At 45.0% G+C, this 24,762-nt stretch overlaps 1 protein-coding gene across 2 annotated transcripts in view; it reads left to right on the top strand.

Moving 5' to 3' along the window:
* The window catches only part of TRABD2A (TraB domain containing 2A), a 105,864-nt gene that overhangs the window by 15,924 nt on the left and 65,178 nt on the right, over window positions 1-24,762 (top strand). Inside the window, exons 1-2 of one of the 2 annotated variants that reach the window (XM_053289043.1) lie at window positions 10,882-10,929; window positions 12,261-12,821. In XM_053289043.1, coding sequence (XP_053145018.1) covers window positions 10,897-10,929; window positions 12,261-12,821 — 594 coding nt within the window. In that variant the 5' untranslated portion in view covers window positions 10,882-10,896. Of the gene's footprint in view, window positions 1-10,881; window positions 10,930-12,260; window positions 12,822-24,762 lie in introns of those variants that run through there. The other variant, XM_053289042.1, reaches the window with a different exon arrangement.

The raw sequence follows: 24,762 nt of genomic DNA, 5'->3' as shown, positions 1-24,762 counted from the left end.
GTGTGTGAGAGAGGAACTGGTGCCAAGGATACTGCAGTACAGGCACTGTGGCTGGCAATGGATTCTGGGTCAGTGATTCTTTTGTCAGTTTGGGGGCTTTTTTTAAAAAAAAAATGTGTTTTGTGTTGGAAGTGACTTTGTACTTCTGTTCTGCAATTTTTTCAAGGCAGGATTGCAAAATGTGTATACTCTGCATGTTTCAGCCATAGGTAACAATGGGGAACTCAGATCACCCCATTGTTCCCCATACGTGGTTCCTAGGCTTAGGTGGTAGGGCATGGTGGGTGCTACCTACCTCCCAACCCACAAAAGAAATGGGTAAGTGGGCAATTTTAAGTAAATTTTTAACCTTTTCCCCAAACCCTCATAGGAAAGGTTTTTTTTTTAAAAAAATCAAAAATCACCTGTCCATTTCTTTTGTGGTTTGGGTGCTAAGTAGCACCCATCATGCCCTACCACCCAACCCACATTGGTCTCTCTAGGACATGCCCATGGGGAACAATGGGGTGATTCAAGTTCCCCATTGTTCCCTATGGCCAAATCGCTTGGATGGATTCAAGTTGATTTCTCAAAACAGCCAGCAAATAGCTGCTGTTTTGATAACTCAGTTCAAGGATTTGCAATTCGATTCAAGTACCAATCGAACCACAAAATACGATTTGTGCGTATCTCTAATGCACACTAACAGTATAATGCAATGTTTTGTTATAGCTCCATACTTCTATGCTATATTTTCATAAGGCTCCAGTAAAAATTAGAAGAAAATGGGGTATTCAGGATAGTTAGTTGCTAGCGTGGTAAAGTATTGTCACTCACTAGGAAGCAAACTAAGTTCAATGCAGCTCACTTTTTCCATGGACCCTCAGAACCAGGTTAAGAACCCCTGTCCTAGAGCATTATCTGTTAAGGCTCTTGACAAAATTTGACTGGTCACTTGACCAGTGTCCAACTCCTGTTTTTAAAGTAGCTATCTTTTGTGGCACTGTCTTCTAAGGCTAGTAGGAACATTTTTTGCTCACTATCTCGGCGGGAAGACACAGCATAGAGACCTGTTCAGCACCTGTAGCATACTTCAAACTTTAAATTTTGAGCTGAGAAATACAAAGATACCCATGTTTGCATGGCAAAATTCATGCCTCCACAAAGCCGTTTGTCATGAATGGTGCCTGTGTATTTAAATGGCTAGGTATCATTACATTAAATATGCAAGAGAGGGCCTGGTCCATTCTCAGCTGCTACTTCTGTAGAGAAGCCTAATCACACTTTGAATTTTTAAAAATACTTACGGTACATACTGTCTCCAGTGCTTCTTAATATCTACATGAAACCCCTGGGAGAGATCATCAAGAGATTTGGTGCAGGGTGTTATCAGTATGTTGGTGAACCCAGATCTATTTCTCTAAGTCAACATCATCGGGAGAAAGCATAATCTCCCTAAATGCCTGCCTGGAGGTAATGATGGGCTGGATGGGGGATAACAAATGGAGACTGAATCCAAATAAGGTGGAGGTACACCTAATGGCACAGTGGGGAGATGGCTTGACTACCAAGCCAGAGATTGCCGGTTCGAATCACCACTAGTATGTTCCCCAGACTATGGGAAACACCTATATCGGGCAGCAGCGATATAGGAAGATGCTGAAAGGCATCGTCTCACACTGCACAGGAGGAGGCAATGGTAAATCTCTCCTGTATTCTACCAAAGACAACCACAGGGCTCTGTGGTCACCAGGAGCCGACAGCGTCTCGACGGCACACTTTAGCTTTACTTATCGGGCAGGTTCAGGAACTCAGGAGTCCATTTTGATCTGCCGGTTCTGGATAGGGTCACACTTCCTCAGAAGGAGCAGGTACGCAGTCTGGAGGACTTCTGGATCCAAACCTCACTTTTGTGTCCCAGGTTGAGGCAGTGGCTAGAGGTGCTTCCTATCAGCTTTGGCTGATATGTCAACTATGTCTGTTTCTTGAGATAAATAACCTCAGAACAGTGGTACATAAGCTGATAACTAGGGATGTGCACAGAACTGGTTGGGGGGTGGCTTGAAGGCGGGGAGGGCAAACCTTTAAGGGCGTGGAAGGGTGCCCTTAGCCCCCCTGCCACATTTCCCTGACTGGTGAAATTTAAAGAAGTCTTTAAATACAGATTTATTCACCCAAGCTTTTTAACCGGACTTGTGGTCTAGTTAAAGTTTAATTTTAAGTTTAATAAAGTTTAAAGAATAATAAATTTCTGTTTTAATGTGTTTATGTTGCTGTAAACCACCCAGAGATGGACATTTGGGGCAGTGTACAAATACAAGTGGACCTCAGTACTCACAGTGGTTCCGTTCCGCAGCTGTGCTGTGGATATGGAAACCATGAATATAGAAGCATTGATCCCTATGGGATCATGGGGTTAGGTTCCCAGTTGGCCTCAAAATGGCTCCAAATCAGCTGAATATCTGATTTTTGTGGAGGAAAGCTCTGCTGCTACCCGAGTTGTGCTGTGCCCCCAAATGGCCGAAAATCGGCTGAAAATTTGTGGTTTTTTTGTTTTGTTTTTTTGATGGGAGCCAAACATGACTCCCACGGTCATTTCCAGCCACCCCTGACTCGCGGATACGTGAGGTCGGCATGGTCCCCCCCACCCCCCCACCGCACTTCATCTATGCTGAGGTTGGGTGTTTTTTTCCCGACCACGGATATGCGAAATGGCACATACCAAAACCACGGATAAGGAGGTCCACCTGTATAATAAATAAGATAAATAAATGGCAATTGGTTGTGAATGGTAACGGCATATTTAAGTTCAAAATATCAAGTGTTAAAGTGCTGCGCTTTATGGATCTGTCTGTTGGACAGCACCATTTTTCTTATTTTTCCAGGGTAGAACCCATCTGACTCAGCCATCTGACTTGCCTTCTGAACACCATCTTTTGTGGTGTGTACAATGTTACTAACAAAGCTTTTCTTTTGGCTCCCAGGAGCCCCCTCATTTCTGTTTGAGTCTCCAGGCTTGGAGATCACACTCTGCATATGCTCAGGAGCCTCACAGCATCGTGAGCTCTCTGTTTATACATATGGGGACCGGTCACATTGTGACAGTGGGCCAGTTGCCCCTAGATTCACACCCTCCCTAATGCTGGGATATCCTAAGTAGACCCCAGAAATTAACTAAAAGCAGGTTAACTCTGTCAAGGCCACTCTGCCCTCAGAGTGAACTGCCTTTTCTTTCCCGCCTTTCTCAAAAAGGATAGCAGCCCCCTGAGGGCCAATTAGTTTCACAGGAAAGAACACAGATAAGGCTTGTGGAGGTAAATCCATCCCCCACTCACAAAAGAGGCTGAGCAAGTGATACGAACCTAAGAGATGCACCCATTAAAATACTGATTGGATTACTGGACTTTTCCATCTAAGCAGATTTCTCTTCTCACGTCTATGCACTCTATTTTCATGACAAAAGCCTCGGCACGCCTCAGCAATTCCAACATTGTTACACTCCGGAAGAAGGATCTGCAACAATGGGATCCCGGCTGGTCCCACCCAACCCACCTGTCCGACAAAAAGGGCAACTTGAAATGTGCCCTGAGGATATGTTCTTGGGTATAAGAACCCCCAATTACATGATCCAGTGTGCTCCTTGGGATCCTTATGCCCCTTGTGATCTTTGTGCTCTCTTGGAGTTACCATGAGGTTTTGGGGCAATTAATTGTCCATAGGCCATCACACAAGGCTGTGTTCAGTATTTCGTGCCACTCTACAGATCGGTTTTCTTGCCCAGCCTGATCTGCCCAGTCTTCCTAGCCAACACAGGAAGCTGGTTAGAGGAAGCACCCTCCTGGATTCATCTCTACCGACTAACCCCTCCTACCTATTTGCACCTGCCTTGGCCCGAGTTGTCCCTGTGGAACGAGGTTCATTGGTGCTTTCTGGAGCCCTTCATTGAGACCAGGTGATTTGAGCTTTGCCTCTCCCTTGGCCCAAAATCTATCTCTACCCCCGCTTCTTAAATCCAACTGCCTCCTTCTCTAAAAGCCTCTTTCTCTTGCCCGCCTGGGAACTTACACAATTTAACTGCAATGCCTCATTGCAGTTAAATGTATTGTTGATAGTAATATTGCTTTAACCACACATTTCTCCCCTCTGTACCCCTCCCCACAAAAAATATCTTCTTTTTATTTTTGAAACTTAAATCTTGTCTCAGTCCAGTCATTTCCCGAGTCTACAACTTTGCGCAAATTAAAACTAAAGTAAAACTGTTCCTTTATAAGCTAATTGCCCCATATGAGCCCAAAAGGTAGATTTCGGGGTGTTTGCCAATCACCTCAGAGCAGTTTCACTAACATATCATAAAATGAGAAATGGCCGCTCTTGTACTTTTGTGTGTGTGTGGAAATTAGGCCCATTCTCGTGTATAAAGTAACTTGAAAAGGTGTTTTATGTGAATACTTTCTGCGTAGCAACTGTTTCTGTATTAAGAAGTCAGTCACTATTGTCTAATAGCATAGGTTGAAGAATTCCTATAGCCTTCTGTTCCCCTAGCTCTCTGTTCTGTCTTGTGTGCGCCTTACCTTGTTCACTGTTTGATTGAGATCTGATATGATGAATAGATGTTTCAACCATTAGATATATGAACTCATGGTTACCTTTTAGCCTACTTTCCAGTAGGCTTATGAGATCACCTGGCATTGTGTGTGTGTGTGTGTGTGTGTGTGTGTGCATCCCTAACAACTTTGCAATGCTAGGACCAATATGAACCAAATCAGGTACAGTTGTAGGGACACATAGGGACACCTCAATGGCATAGATTGTGGTGATGTCATCCACCCCAATTCAATATGATGGATACATGCATGTTTGAGGCACAGTTGGGCTAACCTGTGAACCACCTGATCAATTTAAACAAATTTGCTACAGGTGTAAGGACACATAGGGATGGCACAAGGGTATAGTTTGTAATGATGTTATCCACTCTGATTCAAGATGGCGGACATGTGAAGGTTTGAGGTGCAAGTGGGAACTGATTTGGAACAAATCAGGTACAGTTGTAGGGACACCTCAAACACATAATTGTCATCCACCCCAATTCAAGATGGTGGACATGTGAACGTTTGAGGTGCAAGTGGGCTAACTTGTGACCTGTCTGACTGATCTGGACCAAATTTAGTCCAACTGTAGGGATAGTGAAAGGAAAGTAGGCAGATTAGTTCTTAACTTGTCTAGTAATGCAGATGCCTTCCTGGACTATATGTGTATCACCTTTGAGCTTTATATCTGTTGTGGAAACCTTCCCTGTTTATACCTACATTCTACAGTGAAGACCATTTTTGGGGTTAATGATGCAGCATAGTTTTCTCTCCCCCATAGTTAGATACCTGGCTCCAGTAATTATTACATCCAGAAGATCTTGTGGAGGGAGTTAATGACCCAGCTACTTCCCATATCACTGTTGCATAGAGCAGTGTGGGAGGTGAGCAGCAGCCAACCCTGCTCCTGTAAATAAGACTTTGCCCTGAGTGAGTGAAACTCAAGTTTCTGGGTTATAGGTATATAGATTTCTTGTATTGTTGCTCTAATTCCCTCAAAGGTGCGTGGGTATTTTATATCGGCTTCTGTTTGAAATCCTGGGTGAGCTGAGTTTTTAATGTGCCTGGGTCTGTCTGGAGATGGGGAGAGGGGTGTATCCACTGATTATGGGGAAGCTATTTCAGTGGTAGTGGGGAATAGAAGAAGTAACATTGACAGGTCAGCAGGCCGTTGCAGGGGAAGGGAAATCAGAAACTTAATGGCTGACTCCCCTTCTGGCTGGCCTGCCAGCTCTTTGACCTTGGAAAGCAACACCACCCACCCACCCACAGAGCCTCATCTTGCTCCTTTGTAATGCTAGGTTGGTCCAGAATAAACCTGAAATCATCCATGATTTGATTCTGGATGAATGGGCCGATCTGGGATGTATTACAGAGACTTGGTTGGGAGAGACTAGTGGCCTGGTCTGGTCCCAGCTTCTCCCTCCAGGGTACTCTGTTGAGGAGCAGAGGAGAGGAAGAGGGCAGGGAGGTGGAGTGGCTGTGGTCTATAAGAAAATATCTCCCTTGCCAGACCCCTGTCTGACCATATTAAATGTGTGTACCTAAGTTTGGGGACCAGGGATGGACTGGGACTTCTGTTGGTGAACAGATTGCCTCGCTGCCCAATGGAGTCCCTAACTGAGCTGACGGACTTGGTCTCGGGTTTGGCGTTGGAGTCTCCCAGGCTTGTGGTACTGGGGGACTTCAATGTTCACTTTGGGACAGGCACCTCCGGAGTTCATAGCAGCCATTACAACTATGGGCCTATCCCAAGTGGTCTCGGGACCGACACATATTGCTGGTTACATGCTTGATCTGGTCTTTCACTCTGAACAGGGTGGTGTTCCGTGGGTGGGGACTCCTTTGATTTCCCCATTTTCATTAATGGACCACCATCTGGTTAAGGTTGGACTCATGACCATGTCCTACCTCCTTGGGGTGGGGTGGGGGGCACATTAGGATGGTCTGCCTGAGAAGGTTATTGAATCCAATAGGATTCTGAGAAGCCTTGGAGGGATTTAATGTTGGCTCTGCTGTTAACCCTGTTGACACTCTAGCAGAAAATTGGAATAATCAACTCACCAGGGCAGTGGGCACGATTGCTCCTAAGCGTCCTCTCTGACCCGCTTTGTAACTGGCCCCTTGGTATACGAAAGAGCTACAGGGGCTGAAGTGGCAAGGTAGATGACTAGAGCGCAAGTGGAGAAAAACTTGACTGTAATCTGGCAGATTACAACATAGAACGCATTTGAAGATCTATGCTCAGGTGATACGCGTGGCAAAGAAGCAATTCTTTTCCTCTTGTATCATGTCTGGAAGTTCAGATCCAGCAGAGTTGTGAAGGGGCTTATGTGCACTCCTTCCCCCTTGAATCAGTACTTGGAACCAACAGTTACTCATTGTGACATTTTTAATTAATGTTTTGTGGACAAAATCTCTTGTATTCAGGCCAACTTAGATTCAGACTCCACAATTGTTACAGAGTCTGATGCCAAGGTGTCCAGCAGCTCCTCTTACGTGTCGAACCTGGATCAGTTTCAGTTTGTGACTCTTGAGGATGTGGACAAGTTGCTCGGAATGGTGCAACCTACCACTTGCCCTCCTGATCCTTGCCCGACATGGCTTATACTATCTGGCAGGGAGGTTGTTGTAGAAGGCCTGATAAAGATTATAAATGCTTCTCTGAGGGAGGGCAGGATGCCTCCTTGTCTTAAGGAAGCAATCATTAGACCACTTCTGAAGAAGCCTGCCTTGGATCCCTCAGAGTTAAGCAACTACAGGCCTGTCTTCAACCTTCCATGGCTGGGCAAGATGATTGAGAAGGTGGTGGCTTCCCAGCTCCAGACAATCTTGGAGGAAAATGATTATCTAGACCCATTTCAAACTGGCTTTTGGGTGGGCTATGGGATGGAGACTGCCTTGGTCTACCAGATGAATGATCTCCAATTGGGAACTGACAGAGGAAGTGTGACTCTGTTGGTCCTTTTGGATCTCTCAGCGGCTTTCAATACTATTGACCATAGTATCCTTCTGGAATGTATGAAGGGATATGGGGTGGGAGGCACTGCTTTGCAGTGGTTCCACTCCTACCTCATGGGCAGATTACAGATAGTGTCTCTTGGAGACTGTTGTTCTTCAAAATCTGAACTTTTGTATGGTGTCCCTCAGGGCTCCATATTGTCTCTGATGTTGTTTAACATCTACATGAAATTGCTGGGAGAGATCATAAGTAGATTTTGTACAGGGTGTTATCAGTATGCCAATGACACCCAAATTGTTTCTCCATGTCAGCATCATCAGGAGAAGGCATAACCTCAAGAAATTCCTTCCTGGAGGCAGTAATGGGCTGGACAAGGGATAACAAACTTAGGCTGAATCCAGATACGGCAGAGGCACTTATTGTGTGGGGCCGGAACTTGGGAGACTATTTTGATCTGCCGGTTCTGGATGGGGTCACGCTCCCCCTGAAGGAACAGGTACGTAGTCTGGGGGTGCTTTTTGATCTGAACCTCTCCCTGGTGTCCCAGGTTGAGGCAGTGGCCAGAGGTGCTGTTTATCAGCTTCAGCTGATACACCAGCTGCGTCCATTTCTTGAGATGAAGGACTTCAAAACTTTGGTACATATGCTGGTAACCTCCAGGCTGGATTACTGCAATGTGCTCTCTGTGTGTGTGTGTGTGTGGCGGAGGGGGGGGGATGCTGCCTTAGTTAGTAGTCCAAAAACTGCAGTTGGTACAGAATGTGGTGGCCAGGTTGGTCTCTGGGTCATCTAGGAGAGACCTTATTACTGCTGTGTTGAAAGAACTACACTGGCTGCTGCTGTGTTTCCAGGCAAAATACAAGGTGCTAGTTACTGTATTACCTATAAAGCCCTAAATCGCTTAGGCCCTGGGTATTAAAGAGATCATCTTCTTCGCCATGAGCCCCACCACCTGTTAAGATCATCTGGAGAGGTTCACCTGCGGGTGCCGCCAACTTGTTTGGCGGCTACTCGGGAACGGGCCTTCTCTGCTGCTGCCCCAAGGCTTTGGAATGCGCTCCCTGTTGAAATAAGAGCCTCTGGCAACTTTTAAAAAGTTCTTTGGCAACTATAAAGAAGGCACCAAAGACACAGTTATTCACCCAGGCTTTTAATTAGATTCATGGTTTTAATTATTAATGTTGGTTTTAAATGATTTTAATGTTTAAGTTATTTTAATTGTAAACTGCCCAGATACACAAGTTTGGGCAGTATAAAAATATGTTAAATAAATTTAAGAAGCTAAATTGAAAATTAAAAGCTAACTGAATATTGTTGAAGATGCAAATAATGGCAAATGACAAAGTATGTTATGTTTATATTCACAACCTCAAATCCAGACCATCTGTGAGAACAGGCTGAGACTCCTCAGGTGTTTCTGTCAACCTGCAGCACAGAACATACCAACTAACAAATGTAGTAGGAAGTGTATTTTGGAATGGGGTGCTACTTCCTGCATTGGTCCTATAAATATTGCTTTCTCTTCCTGGGGAAAATCTGGCTGTGGCACTGAAGTCTGACTCCTTTAAAATAGCTTGAACCTGAAGTTCGTATCTATTTTTAATGTCTTAAAAATAAAACCTATAGGAGAGCCAGCCAAAATACCTTTCCCTCAAAGGAAGGAACACCTCTCTGCTGCCAAAGGCCACAGTCTCTTCAAAGCATCTGTGAAAGCTCTGCTGAAATTAGGAGGAGGTGTGTAGCTCCAGGATCAGAGGTGGTATTCCTCTGATTGCCAGTTGCGGAGGCGCAAGAGCAGCAGGAGAGGGCTATTCACCTACATGTCCTGCGCTTGTGGACTTATGGAAGCATCTGGTTGGCCACTGTGGGAGTCAGGATGCTAGACTAGATGGGTTTATGGTCTGATCCAGCAAGGCTCTTTTTAAGTTAGGTTTTAAACACTGTTCCCGCTAACGTACGTGCACATGCGCATGCTCACAAGTTTCTGGATGCCCGCTCAGTTCATTTTAGATCCTGCTCAGGTTGAATCAGGAAGGCCCCGTTCTGGTGCGCGCACACTGCCTTGATACTGCCACCCAGAACAAAACTCATTCCGCACACAGATCAAAAGAATTAGAGGGACCACTGGTTTTAAATATGTTGTTGGTCACCTTGAATGAGATAAATAACTATGAATAAAAAGCCTGGAAATCAGAAATACAGTACTTGCAAGCCTTTACTAGTAAAGTAAGTAAGCCACCTAATGGCACAGTGGGGAAATGACTTGATTATCAAGCCAGAGGTTGCCAGTTTGAATCCCCGCTGGGATGTTTCCCAGACTATGGGAAACACACCTATATCAGGCAGCAGTGGTATAGGAAGATGCTGAAAGGCATCATCTCACACTGTGTGGGAGGAAGCAATGGTAAACCCCTCCTGTATTCTACCGAAGACAACCACAGACCGCTCTGTGGTCTCCAGGAGTCGAAACAGACTCGGTGGCACACTTTACCTTTACCAGTCCATAAAAGCTACTAGTACTACTGTATTTTTGTTAGCCTGTTAACACCTCTCTGTTAATCTTTGGACAGTTGATCGCCCCAGACTCATAAACTTTCCTTCCTGGCTGATCATTATAGGCCACAGGCACCCAGGCTGTGTTTAAGCCTGTGCTAATAGGATGACCAGATGCTTTGCTTGTAATAGTTGGCTAGAAAAGGGGATATTGGTAAGAGAAGTTTTTCTCAGCCTTACATGACAGCCTGTATGCTCATGGAAGTTGAGAAAAGTATGTGTGCAGCCTAGGTGCTTAACAAGCATCCATATGTCTTTGTTTAGAATTTTTGAAATCGGTATCGGTTTGTGGACACTTGGGGTGTATTGCTCCAATAATAAAACAGAAAGCACAGGATACCACCACTCTGAATTAGAATGTGTAGAATTTGATTAATGCCATTGGTGGTGCACTGTCACAGTTTGGCTGATTGGGCAAAAATGGGTAGCACAGAGCGCTTGGGATCTGGCTGTGAGGGCCAGGTGAGGCTTTTGAGTTGGCAGCTGGCTACCGGGTTTAGAGTGACCAGAGGCACAAGAAGGTGGGGCCTCTCTATATCTTAGTTGCTGTGTAGAAGAGGAAAGATTGGCAGATGTGTGGAGCTGGACATGCAAGGGTAAGAGAAGCTGCATTAAGGGTACAGCAGTCGCCTATACTCTCCAACATTTCACAGACAAAATAGGGACATGTCTTGTGTACACCAAGAATCCTCATCTGAGCTCAAGGCTCTTCTCTGCTTTCACTATGCCAACTGACTGCAACAGTTGATCACCTCAGTGAGAACCAAGCACACGTTTAAGAGGGACCCATAAACATCACCTGTTGATGATGTGGACATGACGGGCTGCATGCTTTGTAACTCCATCATGGTGAATAATTCCACTCCCTCACTTACCTCTCAGCCACTTGTTTATGTGTTGGTGGGATTTTTGCAGGCTTCAGTTTAAATGATACAGACTTTTCCAAGGATATGTGAACAGGGTGGGGCATAAACGTTTTGCTTGGGTTTTGTTCAGCCTTGTTTGTGAAACAAGGTTTAGAAAACTTTCCCCACCACCCTAAGAGTAATTCTAGTGGTTTACTAAGTGATCCACCCCCACCCACCCCACTCGGTTTTAGATCTGCAGAGTAAGGAGTCTTGATAGCTGCCACCACCAATGCCCTGCATGTAAAATGCATACAAAATGCAGGTCTTTGTCTCATCATGGGGCCTTCAGTACATTACATTTGAAAACAGAGAAGGGGTTAATGGAATTCTGAGTGGGCCAGGGGGCAATACCTTTTCTTTCTGAGATGCCTTTTAGATAGACTTGGATCCTTATGTGTGCTCTTTGTCACATAAAGATCAGGCTTGTTTAAAACAAAGGAGTGTTGACCTTCCAACCCTCTCCATGCCTGTGGTGGCTTTCAGGACTCTTTGTTTGCCTTTAAGCGGGTAGGTGACACTTCTTGCCTCTGAATTTCCCCGCTATCTTCATTCATTTTGTCTCCAAAAAAGAGGTTTTTTAAAAACCGCTTTGCCTTTCTCTTTAATTTGAGCTAGGCACTGTATAGATTTAAAAACAGGAGGAAACACTTTATTTTACTTTTTGAAGAAATCGGAAAAGGATGTTTATCTCACATTTTTCTTTCTTTTGATATGTAGGCTTGAATACAAAAATGCTTGCAGAAAGCTCTTTAATGCTTGGTGTTAAGCTACTGTTCTTGCTCTTCAATAAAGACAGAGAGAGAAAGAGAAGTCTTGTCCAAGATATTTAACATTATTTTTTTAATCTACAAAGGAGCAAAAATGTAGAGAAATGCATGCCTTCCCCAACTAATAAGTGCACACTACATATTACAATGGATATTATAAATGCAGTCCATTTTCCCTCGAAATAATACCAGTGGGATAAATCCTTTTGCTTACTTTATCTGTTGTTTCTCAGTTTCCTTAATCTTTATACAAAAAATCAGTTGCTGATTTTTTTCTCAGTGTCTAAGACAATTTTTGCTGCCATGCAGATGTTGTAAGACTAACTTAATACTACTTTACATTCCAAGTCACTGAGAGTTCCATAGACCCAGCAAAACTAGTCTGCAATTTTGTGATGAAAAGCAACTCATCCACCCCACCCAGTGTCTATTGAACCTCTAGGTTATCTTGACATACAGTATATATGCCCTATTTATTTTCACTGCTGTGTTTCCTTCCCTTCAGCAAAGTGAGCTGAACTCCTTCCTGTGGACTATAAAGAGAGATCCGCCATCTTACTTTTTTGGCACCATTCACGTCCCATATACTCGGGTCTGGGATTATATCCCTGATAATTCGAAGAAAGCATTTCAGCAGAGCCATATTATCTACTTTGAGCTGGACCTCACTGATCCCTACACAATCTCTGCTCTAACCAGTTGCCAGCTCCTGCCACAGGGCGAGAACCTTCAGGATGTGCTCCCCAGGGACATCTATCGTCGGCTCAAGCGTCACCTGGAATATGTCAAGCTCATGATGCCTTCATGGATGACTCCAGACCAACGGGGCAAAGGGCTGTATGCTGACTATCTCTTCAATGCTATCGCAGGGAACTGGGAGAGGAAAAGACCAGTGTGGGTTATGCTTATGGTGAATTCTTTGACAGAGGTGGACATCAAGTCACGTGGTGCACCTGTCTTGGATCTGTACCTGGCCCAGGAAGCTGAGCGCCTTCGAAAACAGACTGGGGCAGTGGAAAAAGTAGAGGAACAGTGCCATCCATTGAATGGTCTGAATTTTTCTCAGGTAAGAAAACTGAAGCTCTCCTTGTAGGATGTATCTGAAGTATACCATCCGAGCATTTTTATCTCTTGGTAAGCCACATGCCCTTGCATTAGAGGTGGGCAAGTGCCACTAAGACAGCAGAATGTTTGGGTCAGTTTCTTCTGTTTGAGGTTTGGGGTAGTGCTTAGGAAAAGTTGAGGATGTCCCTTCTAAAGTGATGATGACTTGTTAAAGTAATCTGTGTAAATAAGGTGTTAGGATGAAAATCTTTTTACAAAAGATAATTTTTTCTTTCTTTTCAGGAGTGCAATTTTTAATCTAAACAAATTCTAGACTGACCAATTCTGGTTCAGAAACTAACCCCTGTGTAAAGAAAGTGAATGTAGACCAACAGTCCTTTCAGCTCAAAGGAGGTTAACAGCCTTGGATTATCAGTTCATGATGCCGAAAATGTAGATTGATGAATCTCTTCTATGTGCTCTGCTGGTTTTATTCTCTTTGAAACATTTGTAGTACCCTCACACGTGTACAGGGATGGACACACACTACAGAATTTCATCATTAACCAGTTTTGGTTTTTAACAGACTTTACAACCATATGAAAGCAGTGTCGTTTAGACATTTGCTCCTGTGAAAAATATTTTTAAAAAGAAAACACTATGAAAGATACTCCTTGTGTAATAGATATTGGGCAGGATGCAGACTCAGTTGATCATCACTAAGTCCTGTTGAAATTAATGGGGATGAAGATAGTGATGATTGACTAATTTGTCTCATTGATTTCCATGATACCTGATCATGGATGCTGCCCATTATATTATGGCTGGCTTCAGATATAACATGAAACCAGAGTTAAACAGGGCAGAGGTTGGAGCTCCAGTACATCCAAATGCGTGAAACTGCGGTTTCATGGCAAAAGTGACCTGTGGTTTGCCTCGCCAAACTCCAATTTGTACCGTTCAGTTTGCATAAAGATTTGCTGCCAAGACCTCTGGTTTGACCACCAAAGGGCTATGTCTGAACCCAGACGCCGCCATAACTGTAGTTTCACACCAATTTTCAAGCTGCAGTCATAGAGGCGGCTGCTCAGATGCACCCAGGATTGCACCTGCTGCATTGGCGCTTTGCTGCCCTGCAGAGCTGATTGCCCACCCTGTGACTAGCAGAATCGGCATACATTATGTACAACAGCAACAACAGGAAAAACTACAATATAAATTATGCAGAAATATTCAATTTGAATAATTTATGGAGATTATCTATATACTTAATTCTCTTACGGCCGACTGTGTTGGGAACTGCGTGGGGATGTGGGGATGCGTCTGTATGGCGAACGGCAGCAAGGGAGGCAAGTGGGAGAGAGCGGTTAGCAAGGTATCGACAGAGTTGGGGGAAAGGAGGAAACTGGACCCCTGTGAGGTAAATGGACCCAAGGAGCTTGCCCAAGGGTGCAGAGACAACGGACACCCGGTCGCAAGGAGCATCCTCAAGGAGCGGGAGGAAATTCGGTGGTTGGGGGCAGCTGGGAGGGGATGGCTGGGGCTGGAAGCGATGACATGAGGGACCGCAAAATGAAGAATGGGGGACCGCAAAAAGGCAAGTGGCTCGGCCGCGAAGTTCGCCTGCTTTGGAACGATGGGAAATGGGGTGCCTGGCAGAAGGGGGTGGGGGGGAGGCTGGGGCAGAAGGTGGCGGCGGGGTTGGGGGGGAGGCTGGGGCAGAAGGTGGCGGCGGGGTTGGGGGGGAGGCTGGGGCAGAAGGTGGCGGCGGGGTTGGGGGGGAGGCTGGGGCAGAAGGCGGCGGGGGGGAGGGGAGGCTGGGGCAGAAGGCGGCGGGGGGGAGGGGAGGCTGGGGCAGAAGGCGGCGGGGGGGAGGGGAGGCTGGGGCAGAAGGCGGCGGGGGGGAGGGGAGGCTGGGGCAGAAGGTGGCGGCGGGGGGGAGGGGAGGCTGGGGCAGAAGGTGGCGGCGGGGGGGAGGGGAGGCTGGGGCAGAAGGTGGCGGCGGGGGGGAGGGGAGGCTGGGGCAGAAGGTGGCGGCGGGGGAGAGGGGAGGCTGGGGCAGAAGGCGGTGGCGGGGGGAGAGGAGGCTGGGGCAGAGATGCTCTGTGCTGGTTCAGCTAGTAATTAAGAATTCACCTTTCTTTGGTGCAGGATTGGAGGGTTTGTGAGCAGAATTTTATTTAGTACACAATTTATACAGCCCTGTCCCACCAGCCTCTGATAGCTTCTGTGTCATATTGGAGGTCTGTCTCCAGTTGCCGCCAACTCATTTTAATGGCTACACAGAGACGGGCCTTCTCAGCTGCTGCCCCAAGATTGTGAAATGCGCTCCCTACTGAGATACGAGCCTCCTCATCTCTGGCAATTTTTAAAGAAACTTCTGAAAACACATCTCTTCAACCAAGCTTTCTCAGCTTTTTAAAACTTGTTTTTAAATTGTTTTGGCTATTTAATTGTTGTTTTATGATGTTTTAATTGTTAATTATTATTTTATGCAGTTTTATAATTTCTTGTTTTACTGTAAACTGTCCTGAGCCTTTTGGAAGGGTGGTATAAATTTTTTAATAATAAATAATAAATAAATATTTGTCCAGTGCAGGGAAGGCCTTGTCATTCTAGATCAGGTGTTTCAGACTGCAGCATTGCAGCTGTTGCTGGCCTACAACTCCCATCATCCTCAGTCACAGAGGCCGGTAACCTGGAAGCTGTAGACCCACAAAAGTTGGAGGACTGCCAGGGCTGGTGCTAGGGGTTCTGGCGCCCCCTGCAACCTAGAAATCGGTGCCTACCTCCCTCATCAGTATTACTATTAACCCCCCCCCCCCCGGGGCGGCTTTTGCATGTGCCATTTTTAAAATGTCCGCTTAGCTAATTTTAGATCCCGTCCTGGTTGAATCAGGAAGGCCCCACTCTGAATGCATGTGCGCATGCACTGCCTTGATACTGCTGCCAAGAACAAAACTCATTCTGCACACAGATTAAAAAAAATTAGAGAGAACACTGCAGGAGAGAAAGGCAGCTTAAAAAAATTATCCATCAACTGATTTGCACAGTCTTATTTTGATACAAGGTTTGTTTGTTTTAAACCATTTATTCAGCAGCTCTAGCCCCTTATTGAATGGATTACACAGTCTGCATGATCCAGAGAGGAGAGCTGGTCTTGTGATAGCAAGCATGACGTGTCCCCTTAGCTAAGCAGGGTCTGCCCTGGTTGCATATGAATGGGAGACTTGATGTGTGAGCACTGTAAAATATTCCCCTCAGGGAATGGGGCCACTCTGGGAAGAGCAGAAGGTTTCAAGTTCCTTCCCTGGCTTCTCCAAGATAGGGCTGAGAGAGATTCCTGCCTGCAACCTTGGAGAAGCCGCTGCCGGTCTGTGAAGACAATACTGAGCAAGATAGACAATGGTCTGACTCAGTATATGGCAGCTTCCTATGTTCCTATGTTCCAAGATCCCAATGTTTAACATCCCCACTCCACTGAACTGCTACCTGCCTCTGTCATGTTCTTCCTCCCTCCACCCCGTTTCTTGTTGTGCCTGGCTGGATCCTTCTTTACTTGCTAGTTCCTTCTTCATCCTACTTTCCCTCCTTCCCTCTCCTCTGTTCACCATTTCATACCTTGCTTCCCCCAGCTCCCACTCTCATGATCTTCCCTCTCTTTTTTCTACTGGTTTTCTCAGTTCACATACATTGCTCTTGTTCTCTCTTCTGGCTGCATGCTTGCTTTTAAAAATCCCAGTTTATGTGATCTCTGCCCCATTTCTGGTGAGAGCCAGCCATCAGCCCACCCCTTTCATTCTCCTCATCTCTCCCTCCCTCTTCGTTTTTCATTTGATTTCTCAGCACTCTTGCTTACTTTTGTTTATGTTGTTTCTTTTGCCTTTCGTCCTTCCCCTCTGTAGTAGTGAGCAGTTAATGCATGCAGCACTCTCCAGCCAGAGCCAGGCAGCCAACCACTCCCTCTCGTTTGCTGGCCCCGCTGCCTGCCTTGTGTGTGTGTGTGTTGTGTGTGTGTGTTTCAGCCAGGCTGGTTGCATACTCTCCTCTCTCATCACATGAGAGACTGGAGAAATTCTGCACACAGTGCCCAGATTGTGAGCCCTTTGGGGACAGGGAGCCATCTTATCTTCTTATTTATTTGTTTGTTTATTATTTCTCTATGTAAACTGCCCTGAGCCATTTTTGGAAGGGCAGTATAGCAATCAAATTGAATGAATGAATGAATATTAACAAGATCAGTAGCCTGCAGCTCCAGTTTAAAATGAAGCTGATCACACTGTGTTGTACTTGCTTAAACTGGTAGTTGTACTTGTTTGAATGAGAGGTCTGATGGGTCACTGAGATATTGAGCTGTTAAATTAGGGCTTTCTGCCTCCAGAAAACTGATTCTGTAGTGATGGGTCCATTGCAGGCAGATGCGCTAGGATTGCTAGTCTCCTGTTTGTTGTAGAAGTTTCTGGGGTGTGTGCAGTCGGTTGACATGGAGTGCTGGCTGGGTCTGTTGCTTCCCCGCATGGACTGAGCATGTACCCTGGAATGCTCTTGGCATCCCCCTGTGTCTGCACATTGAAGAAAAAGATCAGTGGTGGTGGGCAAGCTATCTTACTAGGAAGCTTGTCTGCCATTAATGACCTCTTCTTTGAGGAACCCTGATAAGCTTCCATGGAATCTTGGGATACTGTGTTTGAGCCTCATAATGTACTGTTAATACCTCACATTTCAGTGGCTAATCGCAGGTGGCTGATTTACAGCCCTTTTTGCATGCAGGTGCACTTTGTTTGGAATGGCACCTAAAGACTGGATAGCTACTCTCCACAATAACAAGGCCTGAATATTCCTTCGCTGAGCAGACAGTAGCAGTAGCAGTTGGCTGCAGTTATGTTCATTTGAACAAATTAAGTTATTCTGATACCTTCCCTGTGGTTTAAGGCTGCTCTTTGAAGACTGAGTTTGTGCTCTGTGAACACCAGAGGGCACCACTGAAATGGGGTGGCCAGTCTTGAGAACTGCCGGGCTGTCAGCAAAACATCCTGCCTTTGACAGTGCCTGGGTAGAACGTCTAGTTCAGTGTTCTTCATTGCAAGGCCCCCGGGGGTCAGTGGCAGCCCCCTAATTGTCTGTTGGGCCTGTGTGAAGCTTTGGCCAAAGCTAAACACTCTACACAGTCCCCTGGGCACCAAGTGGAGATGACCATTCCCATCGTGCAGTGTTGTGCTTTATTTATCTAGTGCCGGAGGAGGGACTCCTCTAAGGGAAATTGAGCAATCATGAGTCCCTGCACCATCTTGAAAGGCATGCACAGAGTGCTGGGAAGTGTAGCCTTTCCCAGTGCTTTCCTTCTAGAGCTCTTAAGAGAGGGCTCTGTCTCTCTTAAAGGGCCCTCCCAGTACTGAGGGAAGTGCGGTAATGTGCGGAGGTCAGCAGCGTGGGAAATGGCTCTCGCACTGAAGCCATTTTGCCCAAGCGGCCCCTGCTTGAAAAATAGTGGAGATGGTTGGTCTTGTTCACACATGCAAGTATAAACTTGAGTTAACACACCTTAACTGCTGTGCACAATGACTTGCAGCTGAATGAATGAATGGAGTCAATCTGAAAAGCAATGGGTCAAAGGTGATAAGGAATCTAGTACTAGATCTGCAATGGTTCATTCAGTCATTGTCTAAGGTTGCAGCAAATGTGTGATGATGAACAGGCATTTGTGAACCAGCACTAAGAGCCTTGGAGGCAAGGTTGAGGAAATAAAAGAAACACTAGATTGGCCACCTTCTTACTTTGGCTTGGCTGGAGTTGCCAGGTCCAGAAGGTGAAAAAAGTGGATATCCATCACCAAAAAAGTGGGAAATAGAGGACACTTTTCACTTAAAAAAACAAAAAAAAACCCACCACCCAGTCTCCAAATATCCTCCACTTTGCATAAAATTTGCATGTGTTTTAATGGTAAATTGCTTACCTGGTTAGGTTTACAACATGCACAGTCCCCTTTCCTCTTCCCCCTTGGATCACCCAGCCCGCTCTCCTCAACCAGGCCAGCAACTCCACCTCTTGGCTCAAGACGGGGCATGCTGGTGCAGCGGTGCGTGCATGGTCTCTCACTTGCTGTTCTCTATGACTACAAACATTTATATGCTGCTTTTCAACAAAAGGTTTCACAGTAGTTTTCAAAGAAATAAATAATAAGATGCTCCCTTGTCCCCAAAGGACTCACAATCTAAAAGGAAAGGCCAGGTAACACCAGCAACAGTCACTGAAGGAAAGCTGTGCTGGGGTTGGATATGGCCAGTTGCTCTCCCCATGATATAGAAGAGATTCACCACTTCTAAAAGTTCCTTTTTGCTCTGTTAGCAGGAGTAACTGCTAAGCGTGGTGTAGTGGTTAGAGTGCCGGACTAGGACCGGGGAGACCCAAGTTCAAATCCCCATTCAGCCATGATACTAGCTGGGTGACTCTGGGCCAGTCACTTCTCTCTCAGCCTAACCTACTTCACAGGGTTGTTGTGAAAGAGAAACTGAAGTATGTAGTACACCGCTCTGGGCTCCTTGGAGGAAGAGCGGGATATAAATGTAAAAATAATAATAATAATAATAATAATAAAATAACAACAACTGAGTAAAGTTAATTAGCTAACTGCTAACACCTCACTGCTGCCACCACCCCGTGAAGGAAGCAAGCTGCACCTGCTGGGTGCACCTATCCGTGCTCCTGCATCATATGGCTCTGCAACCTGCCACTGAAGCAGAACCTCCCCTCTGGCTTCCCCATTGGATGGATGATTAGTAGGAAGGGAAAGGAGACGGAGAAAGAGAAGCTGCTCTTGAGGCAAACAAAATGTCACTTGGTCCCCAAATACAGGTGGACCTCGTCACACCTGATCCCGACACCTGTGGTTTCATGTATCTGCAGTTGAGCAATGGAGACCTGACCTTGGCATATGTGGTTTTAAAAGGGTTAAAATCTGCATATCTGCGGTTGCTAAGTTTCCGGCCACCATTTTGCTGAAAGGAGCCATTTTGTGGCTCTTTCTTGGGGACAAAGTTTCCCATGATTTTTCACTGGAAAATTGCAGAATTGCTGGACAACTGGAGACCTGCACAGCATGGCATGGTATGTTATTTCTTTAGTTTCTACCTCTTAATGCTTTTAAAGGCCTTTTTCACCTTCAGGAACCTAACCTGCCCCCCTGCCATTCCTATTGCCTCAGTGTCTCATTATCTGCCGTTCCTTTATCCGTGATTTTAGCTGAAAATGGAAACCCCGCAGATAGCAAGGCCAACCTGTAGTCACATGTCCTCTAGAAAAGTCCCTACTTGGCAACCCTAGGTTTGGCACAGTTTGGGGGCTATCTTACGTGGAAGTTTAAGGTGCCCCCCCCAAAAAAATTAGGGGAGACTTCATAACCACGGTGTTCTTTCTCTTTTCATTGAATACCCACTGAGTTATAGATACAACTTATTTAAATAAAAGCATTGCTTGTCCATATATTTTCCACTGATACTGTTTGTTTTAGGTGAGGAGGCAGGGTTTGATACATAAAAGGTCCCCACATAAAGCAGGCAGAGGCTGTATCTCCTAGGGTCTGTTTTCTTCCAGTGAGCCTATTAAATTATTTCAATTTGTTTATATATTGCCTTTTTATCCTGTCCTCCTTCCAAGGAGCCTGGGGTAGTATGGAAGGATCTCCCCTCCCCCATTTATCCTTACAACAACCCTTTGAAGTAGGTTCTGCTGAGAGACTGACCCACCCACCTATTAACAGTGAGCAGTTAATTTTTTGTAGCTGTTGTGGGAAAGCTCACTTTTAAAATGCCCCAATCAAGAAAATGGACCAAGTAATGGCAGAAGGGGTGAGAAATCTTTGTATATTGTAAACTGATCTGAACATGAAAAGCATTGGAGAGCAGGATATAAATAATTTAAATCTAACAGCCCCCAAATCTAGCACAAGCAAACTTCACACTGAAAGGGAATGAACCTTTTTCTAATATTTCTCACCCTACTTTTTTTTAAAGCTTAGATTTCAGCTCCCTCACGCTACCCATAAAAGCATGATTAACACGAAGAAAGTAAATGGTGAACTCTCACTTACTTTTATTTAAGTTATAATGCAAGAGATGTGATCACACTGACAGACACGAAGATTGGAACCAATCGGAGAGAACTAGTATTTTCTGCACACAGCCGATCTATCACATCCATTTCAAAGGGCTGTTGTGAAGGTCAACAACATAACTGGGGTCAAGATGTCCTAGACAAATTAATGAATGCTATAAACTCAGATTATCTTCACAAGAGGTCATGGAAATTACATGTTGGCCTAACCTCTGTGAAAGTCCTTTCCGGTATTGGTTCATGCTCTGGAGGAGTCCAGGAAAGTGTGACTCTATTGGCCAGCTGGTAGGAATGGGAAGAAGCACAAGACAGAGCATCAGAACAAACCTGCCAGGCTTCTCAGTGTTGCCACATTATGTCATTGTTTCTAGTAACTTGTAGCTTGAGCTGCTGCTAACTTGGCTGTGGTGAGGGTGAGGGTTTTGGAGACCTGTGATTCTTACCCGTATATAATGTTGTATGGTTTGTTCATATTTCAGGAGCCCTGCTCATAAGTGGAAAAGGTATTATGGATGAAGTTTGCCCATCTTTTCCTTTGGTATAAGCAAAATGTGTTAGCAAACCAATGAAAATTAGTGCTGTATTCTGTTTTTTTTTTTTTTTTTAAGTCTCTCAGCAAAACAAAAAAGGGATTCTGCAGACAGCAAAAAGCAACAACGAGTGGACTTTAAATCAAGAACAAATACAATTTTGTTTTGTACACATTTATTTATAGTGTTATAACTTTGTCTGTCACATACATTCTGAAATTAGGGATGGGCCTGGACCGGTCCGGAGGCCATTGTAAAGGCCTCCAGACCGGTCCGGACCTGGGCGGTTCGGGTGAGGGGGTGGCTTTAAGAGCGGGGGGAGGGTTTACTTACCCCTCCCGCTGCTTTCCCGCTCTGGCGCCATAATTTCAGAAGTAATTGGGGCGGCAGGATACCTCCCTGCCGCCCCTTCCCCACTGTTGCTATTAAAAACTCCCAGGAGTCCTTTGCGTGCGCACATGTCACAGAGACGTGAAGCACGCGCATGATGTGCGTGCGCGCAAAGGACTCCTGGGAGTTTTTAATAGCGACAGCGGGGAAGGGGTGGCAGGGAGGTATCCTGCCGCCCCAATTACTACTGAAATTACGGCGCCAGAGCGGGAAAGCGGCGGGAGGGGTAAGTAAAGCCACCCCCACCCCAGTGCCGGACCACAGTTTGGAGGTTCCGTGCACACCCCTACCTGAAATCTGTGTCTAAGATAATAGGGTCTATAATGACTAAGCATTAGTGGCCTTATTTGCCTACAATCGTGGAAATAAAATGTTTTAGCTAGGTACCTATAATTATATTGTAGTTGCAATAAGTTCTTGAGGTCTTATTTGTTTTGCTCCATTATAACATACCATAATTTACCAGACTGGCCATTATTGCCCGGAGTGGAAAATGGTAGCCACCTTTTTTTTTCTTTTTTTTTTTGCCCTCCTACACTGTATTCTTCCTGCATTTTTATGAATATTGAGCTGTATCAGAACACGATTCCTCTCCCTCCCTCCCTCCCTCCCTCATATTTCCACAGTAGTATTGGCTATAAATAATTTATTACTAGTAAACCAGTGTTTGAGAGGCTTTGCTTCAGATATCACATTACATATATTTTGGATGTGTGTCTCATAAAAATGTTGTTTGAATATTTGAAGCTGCCTTTATATGGAACTTCATTCCATCTAGATCCATTTTGTCTACATTGGTTGGCAAGGGTCCTACCTAGTCCCATGGATATGGGACTTCCTGCATGCAAAGTGTGTGTTCCTGCTGTGGAGCTATGGACCCAGTTAGGTTTGCCACTTGAAGAACTCCAAAATAAGGAATCCAGTATAAGACCTTAATCAAATGACATATTAGATGTGTTGGAACATTAACAGTACTTTGTTAGAATATGCTGTAATGTTTTACATTTAATTTTTTGGCTTCTGATGTAGCTTCAGTAATTAGAAACTTGGCTATGACATCTTTGGTCCCTTGTTAGACTGCTGTGAATGTAACGTTCTCCAGCTGCATGCTGTTCCACATCACACACTCCACCATGAGAAACTGAGAAGTTCCTTCCTGAGAGAGAAACCCATTACAATTGGTTTAGCTTCTCCTTACCCTCCTTAACAAAAGGCACAGGGATTGAGCTGATATTTAGACCTGAAACACAGAACTGTGTTCCGTATGAGTGAAATGGCAGCAAAGAGAGAGGGCTTATTGTGATAAAACAGTGAAATACATCTCTAAAGTATTAATAGCTAAGCAAAGTGAGGTTTAACTTGCCTTCTCAGCATTTGTTTGTATGTACAGTACTGTAATATATCTCTATTGAACATTGAAATATCAGAATGAAATCTGATACACGTTTTCAAAACAAAACAAATATGTAACCATTGTTTGACACAACTTGACATCAGATTGTGACTAGTTATGGGATCAGTGTGCCAGGGATTACGAGCCTTGAGCAGGGAAGAGTGGTTGACATCCAAACGAATGTTGTGCTGGTACATCTTCTTTCAAGAGAAGGAGGCAATATTCTATACTTCCCAAAACTGTGTCCTGAGGATGTGTCCCTTTCCCTGCTCCATAGATAGAGATTGGGGTTTAGATTGGGAAGCTATCTAGGGGTCTTGGATGTTGCAGAATAATTTAAGAATACACAGTAGGGTTGAAGATAAAACAATGAGACTTGTATTTATTTTCAGGAAGAAAAATAAAAGAACAATCTCCTGTCCAGGAGAAAAATTAGAGCTACTTCTTTACAGCTCAAAGTCTGAAACAGTCGGGAGGATTCAGACACTGGCCTGAATTCAAAAGTCAAATCAACCAATCGGTAAACTAGACTCCTCCCCTAGGCCAAATTGCACAAATACACATAAGACATAAATACTGTATAGAGAAGACACAGACAGTGGAAGTGTTCAACATCAGAACCCTCTTCAGTCCCACAAACCAAGAGACATGAGCAACATCTGGCAGGCAGTATCGAGCCTCTAGATTGGCCAAGCCTAATATGGATACCGGGAGCCTGATATTTTGCTCTTGCCTGGGCAGTAGAACAGTACGTACTGCCAGCCTGCAGCTCAAGCCCCTAATTCCAGCAATGGACGATAGAACTGGAAAAATTTACCCTCCCAGGTCTTGATTTGGTATGATGACCCCAGTCCTGGCTGTGATGTACACTGGTAAAGTAAGGCTGTTCAGCGAGGAAATTAAGGGGTGGGGAACCTTGGCACTCCAGCTGTTTTTGAACTACAACTCCCATCATCCCCAGCCATTGTGGCTGGGGATGGTGGGAGTTGTAGTTCAAAAACAGCTGGAGTGCCAAGGTTCCCCACCCTATAGATACAGAACAGCAGAGATATACAATGAATGTCAGAAACCTGTTTACTGATCTGTCTCTGTGTGGCTGCTTTTTGTTGTTGCATAAACATAGATCATCTCCACTTTCTGACATACACGAAGTGCATGTGTACTGTATATATGCGTATCTTGAATGAAGTTTTTCAGTTTTATTTCCAACTCTCTCTGTGTTTGGGAAGGTTAAAATAGTTTGCTGAAGTATGTGACTTCCCACAGTTTTAACAACTGGGAAATAAGAGAAAGATTGAGAAGTGGATTGGTAGCCAGTGAGCTGAGCTAGGATTTGTGTGTTGGAAGGTATACCTTTTTGAATGCTCAGTTGCAGTCTCTCAGTCTTTGCACTTGGTTTATTATTACCCTTGCTGAGTGTGTGAAGGTCAAATGTGAACAGCCAAGTATTTGTGGGAGGAGAAGAGGGGGTTGTTTCTTATAGTTGACAATACGTTTTGAAGCTGGAGAAAGGGTTTTGCAAGGTGATCTGCTCCCACTTA

This window comes from Hemicordylus capensis, chromosome 2 (assembly GCF_027244095.1).
Source record: "Hemicordylus capensis ecotype Gifberg chromosome 2, rHemCap1.1.pri, whole genome shotgun sequence".
Classification (NCBI taxonomy): Eukaryota; Metazoa; Chordata; class Lepidosauria; order Squamata; family Cordylidae; genus Hemicordylus; species Hemicordylus capensis.
Note: the sequence above shows the minus strand (reverse complement) of the source record. Positions and strands in the feature narration are given on the sequence as shown.